This window comes from Melampsora larici-populina (genome assembly GCF_000204055.1).
Source record: "Melampsora larici-populina 98AG31 unplaced genomic scaffold MELLAscaffold_35, whole genome shotgun sequence".
In the NCBI taxonomy this organism is placed as follows: domain Eukaryota; kingdom Fungi; phylum Basidiomycota; class Pucciniomycetes; order Pucciniales; family Melampsoraceae; genus Melampsora; species Melampsora laricis-populina.
Window position 1 is genome coordinate 862,313 of NW_006768799.1, and position 4,710 is coordinate 867,022.

Sequence of the window (4,710 nt, forward strand, 5' to 3'; positions counted from 1 at the left end):
ATGTCTAATCCTAGTGCTACAGCTGGTGATAAGACCACTTCGACTTCATCTAAATCTCCTGGAACGACTCAACAACAAACCGGTCAACAGCAAACCGGTCGGTCTGAGTTAAAACCACCGATCACCATGACTTACAACAATGAAAAGTTGGAAGCCACTGGTGTGAAACCGTTGGAAGCTCCCGGTGAATCTTCGAACTATCATTATTGGCAATTCGTCATTGGTACAGTTATTAGAGGTTCCTCTTTTGGTTATGTCATACGCGATGTTCAACCTAATCCATTACCGGCGTCTAATGAACACGATTGATGTAAAGTTTCGGCATTAATCTTGAGATATGTAACCGAAGCGAACATCGAATTTCTTTCGCCATATCCGGATGATCCATTAAATCAATGGAAAGCATTGCGTGAAGCGCATCAAGATGCTTCATCAGGATCGGTCATGTTCTGGTTAAAAAAGCTTGTCACCGCTAAAATGGGTGATTCGTCCATCACGTCTCATCTCGAAACCATGGCTGCCGATTACCAACGTTTCAAATCTTTGGTTACTCCTGAAAGACCTCTTACTGCCGATACAATCTTCGCAACGGCAGTTAGTCTTTCATTAACTGCGGACTGGCAACCGGTATTACATCCTCTCCTTCAACGAGACTCGGTTACTTCTACTACGATCTTAAAGGTCCTGAGAGAAGAAGCTACTCGTCGATCTATCTCTTCAGATTCTGTTGAAGAAATTTCATCTGCTAGAAATGAAGAAAAGAACAAGGAAAAGGAAGTAATTTGTTCTCATTGCAAGAAGCCTAATCATAAGATGGAGGACTGCAGATTTTTGAAATCGTTAATTGAAAAATACAAGATCTTAAAAGCTGAAAAGAATGAAAATGATCAAGTTAAATCGAAACCTTCTAAAAATCAAGTGAAACGATCAAAAGCTAAGGCTAAAGCGGCGCGAATTTCCTCTGACTCAGATGTTTCGATTGATATCAACTCTGAAATATCGGCATCTGCGACTGTGAAAGCTTCTGCTGTCAAATCAGACAGCTGGTTGGTTGATTCTGGTACGAGTCAAATCATGACACCATTTTCACAAACTCTCTCTAATCGAAAGTCAGATGGTACCATGATCAGTCTTGCAAATGGCTCTACTGTCAATGCAGTCTCAAAAGGTTTAGTGGAATTACCATTCACTAACTTTAAAGACATCAAATCATTATATGTCCCGACTCTATCCGAACCTCTTCTTTCGGTTTCAAAATTGGCTGACAAGAAAATCTCAACTGTTTTTGATGCTTCAACTGTTTCATTTGTTAAAAATTTAAAATTTACCGGTGAAACTGTTGGAACTGGAGAACGAAGCGGAAATTTATATTATCTTAATCAAAAAGTAGGTAATTTGAATTCTACCGATCATACTTCGAAAGCTTCGGTTTCTGACGTTGAACTCTGGCATCGTCGTTTCAATCATCCCGGATATGCAGCTTTGAAAAGAAAATTATCATTGTTGAAAATCAAAGTTGATGAATCTGAGTTGCGAAAATTACATTCTTGTAAGATTTGTATACAAGGAAAAATGAGGCGTAGAAATATGTCCAGTCGAGCTGGGTGGAGATCTAAGAAACCTCTAAGTGTGATTCATTCCGACGTGTCTTCTTATTCTGTTGGATCAAGAAAAGGCTATAAATACTTTGTTACATTTATTGATGACTATACAAAGTATACTAAAGTTTATTTGATGCAATCAAAAGATCAAGTTTTATCAAAATTCAAATTGTTCTATAATGAGATGACAAATAAGGTTGATGGAATTATTGCTGAGTTAAGAACAGATAATGGCACTGAGTACATCAATTCAGAATTTTCGAAGTATTGTGCGGAAAAAGGCATTCTACAAACAACCGGTCCTCCTGATTCACCACAACTTAACGGTGTATCTGAAAGGTGGAACAGAACGATTAAAGAAAAAGTTCGTTGTTGTTTAATCGAAGCACATTTGCCTGATCGATTCTGGGGGGATGCTTTGGAATATGCAACAGAGACGCTGAACAATATGCCAACTAGGACGAATGATAAGTTTCAAACACCAATTTCTTTAATGGGTATTCGTGAACGTCAAGAACATACTTTTCATGCATTTGGTTGTCAAGTATGGTATCACGTTATAAAACCAATGTCGACACTTAAGCCAAGAGCTAAATCTGCTATTTTTCTCTCATATTTAATCAACAATGAGGGTGCTATAGTTTGGGATGTTGAAAAGAAATGTGCTCTCAAAGCAACTTCTTTGATATTCCTCGATAAAGTTTTTCCTGGATTAGATTCAGATTCTTTATTACCAGTGCCTAGTGAAGAAAGTTCACTTCCTTGGCCAACACTAGAAGAACATTCGATTCCTACTGAAGACTCAATTCCTTCTAATGATCCTTCTCAAGAACCTTCACCACTTCAACAAATCTATACTCGACCATTTCGCTCACGCAAACAACCTGTTCGTTATGGAGAATTCGGAAGGGCTGCATTCATTGAATGTGAGAAAGATCCGACGACTTACAAGCAAGCCAAAAGGTCAGCTAACTGGGATCTTTGGAAGTTAGCTGCTGAGGCAGAAATGAGGTCACTAGTTGGTAAGGAAACATGGAAATTGGTTCCTAGACCAGCGAGGAGAAAAATCATACGTTGTAAATGGATTTTCAAAACGAAACGCAACATTGATATGTCGATTGATAAGCTAAAAGCTCGATTAGTAGCTTTGGGTTTCTCTCAAATCACAGGCATAGATTTCTCTGAAGTGTTTTCACCGACAAGTCGTCAAGAATCAGTAAGACTATTTTTATCAATCATGGCTAAAAATGGTTGGAAAGGCGTTTCTTTAGACATTAAAACTGCTTTTCTTAACGGTGATCTGGATGAAGAGATATATATGGAACAAGCTGAAGGTTTTATTGACTCTGAACATCCTGATTGGGTATATAAAATTATGAGATCATTGTACGGTTTAAAACAATCACCGAGACAATGGAATATTAAATTACATCAATTTTTAATATCAATTGGTTTTATTCGCTCAAAACACGACCCTTCAATTTATTACAAGATGAATGATGAAGGAAACATCAAATGTTTACTGTGCACTCACGTAGATGATATAGCAGTAACTGGTGAAAATGCTGAAATTCAAGATTTTCGATCTCTTATCAAGAAACGTTTTGAAATCTCGTCAGACAAACCACTATCACATTTTTTATCTCTCAAAATCTCTGAAGTTAAAAATAATATGGTATCAGTTGATCAGTCTCATTACATAACAAATCTTCAAAAGGAATTTATGAAAAACAAAGTCAAATTATTCAACACGCCAAATGATGACAATTTCAAAACGTCAGTTCCTTTCAAAGATGAAGACGAAATTACTGAAAATTCATATTCAAGCTTAATCGGGGGTCTGTTGTGGGTAGCCCAGTGCACCCGACCAGATATAGCTTTTGTTGTAAATCGACTTTCTCAATTTTTAAAGAAACCATCGACAGTTCATTGGGATGCAGCTTTAAGGGTATTAGGTTATTTAGTAAGGACAAAGGATTTGAGGTTAAATTTAGGTGGCAAGGAACTTTCTCCGACGGCGTTTTCAGATGCAGACTGGGCAGAAGACAGACATGAAAGAAAGTCGACGACTGGATACGTTTTTATGTTGGGAAACGGTCCAATCTCGTGGAGATCAAGAAAGCAAAGAACGGTTTCTTTATCTAGTACTGAGTCAGAGTATATGGCTATGAGTGACTCGTGTAGGGAAGCGAGGTGATTGGTTTCTTTGTTGAATGAGCTGAATGTTTCGAAAGAGAAGATGTTTAGGTTATGTGTGGACAATGAAGGAGCAGAGGCTTTGGCGCTTAATCCATCTCACCATTTGAGAACGAAACATATTCATACTCGTTTTCATTTCGTACGTCAATGTGTGGAGGATGGTATAGTGAAATTAATTCATGTATCTTCATCAAAAATGTTAGCGGACATGCTAACTAAAGGACTTTCAAGGGTTTTATTAATCAAACATAGGTTATCTCTCAGCATATATTAAAAACATGTTATCAGCAAGGGGGGATGTTATGATGTGATAGTATGGATGTTGTGTGTTACAAGGTTATGACATCATAGTGTTATGCTAATACATGTTTCTCTCTTATAATATGTTTATAACCAAATTGTTGTTAGGTATATATATTATAGATTGGTTGTCATGATGGATTGGTTTCTTCTTCACCTTTCCTATTCATTCTAATCTTTCTATTCTAGGTAAGTTTATCACTACTATGAAATACTACCTTGCTTATTCATTCTAATCTTTCTATTCTAGTCCGTGATCCATCTTATCAGTAACTGCAAAAATGGGGGATTCATCAATTACCACTCATTTGGACAGTATGTCAGCCGACTACCAACGCTTTAAAGCTCTTGTTACACCCGAGAATCCTCTCACTGCCGATACTATCTTCGCTACATCGGTCAGCTTGTCATTAACTCCCGACTGGCAACCAGTGTTGCATCCTTTGTTGCAACATGATCAAGTCACTTCGACTACGATCTTAAAAGTGTTACGTGAAGAAGCAACAAGACGTGCGATATCATCGGATCATGTTGAAATAATTGCTGCAGCGAAAAATCAAGCATCAAGTGAAATTATATGCTCTCATTGTGGTAAAAGTAATCATGTCAT

At 37.5% G+C, this 4,710-nt stretch overlaps 1 protein-coding gene across 1 annotated transcript; it reads left to right on the forward strand.

Moving 5' to 3' along the window:
* Positions 1-309, forward strand: MELLADRAFT_65608 (uncharacterized protein; the record flags this gene model as incomplete). Its single annotated transcript, XM_007413193.1, has 1 exon — positions 1-309. One exon carries the CDS (start codon positions 1-3, stop codon positions 307-309), a length of 309 nt encoding a protein of 102 aa, XP_007413255.1.
* Positions 310-4,710: the final 4,401 nt, after the last annotated feature.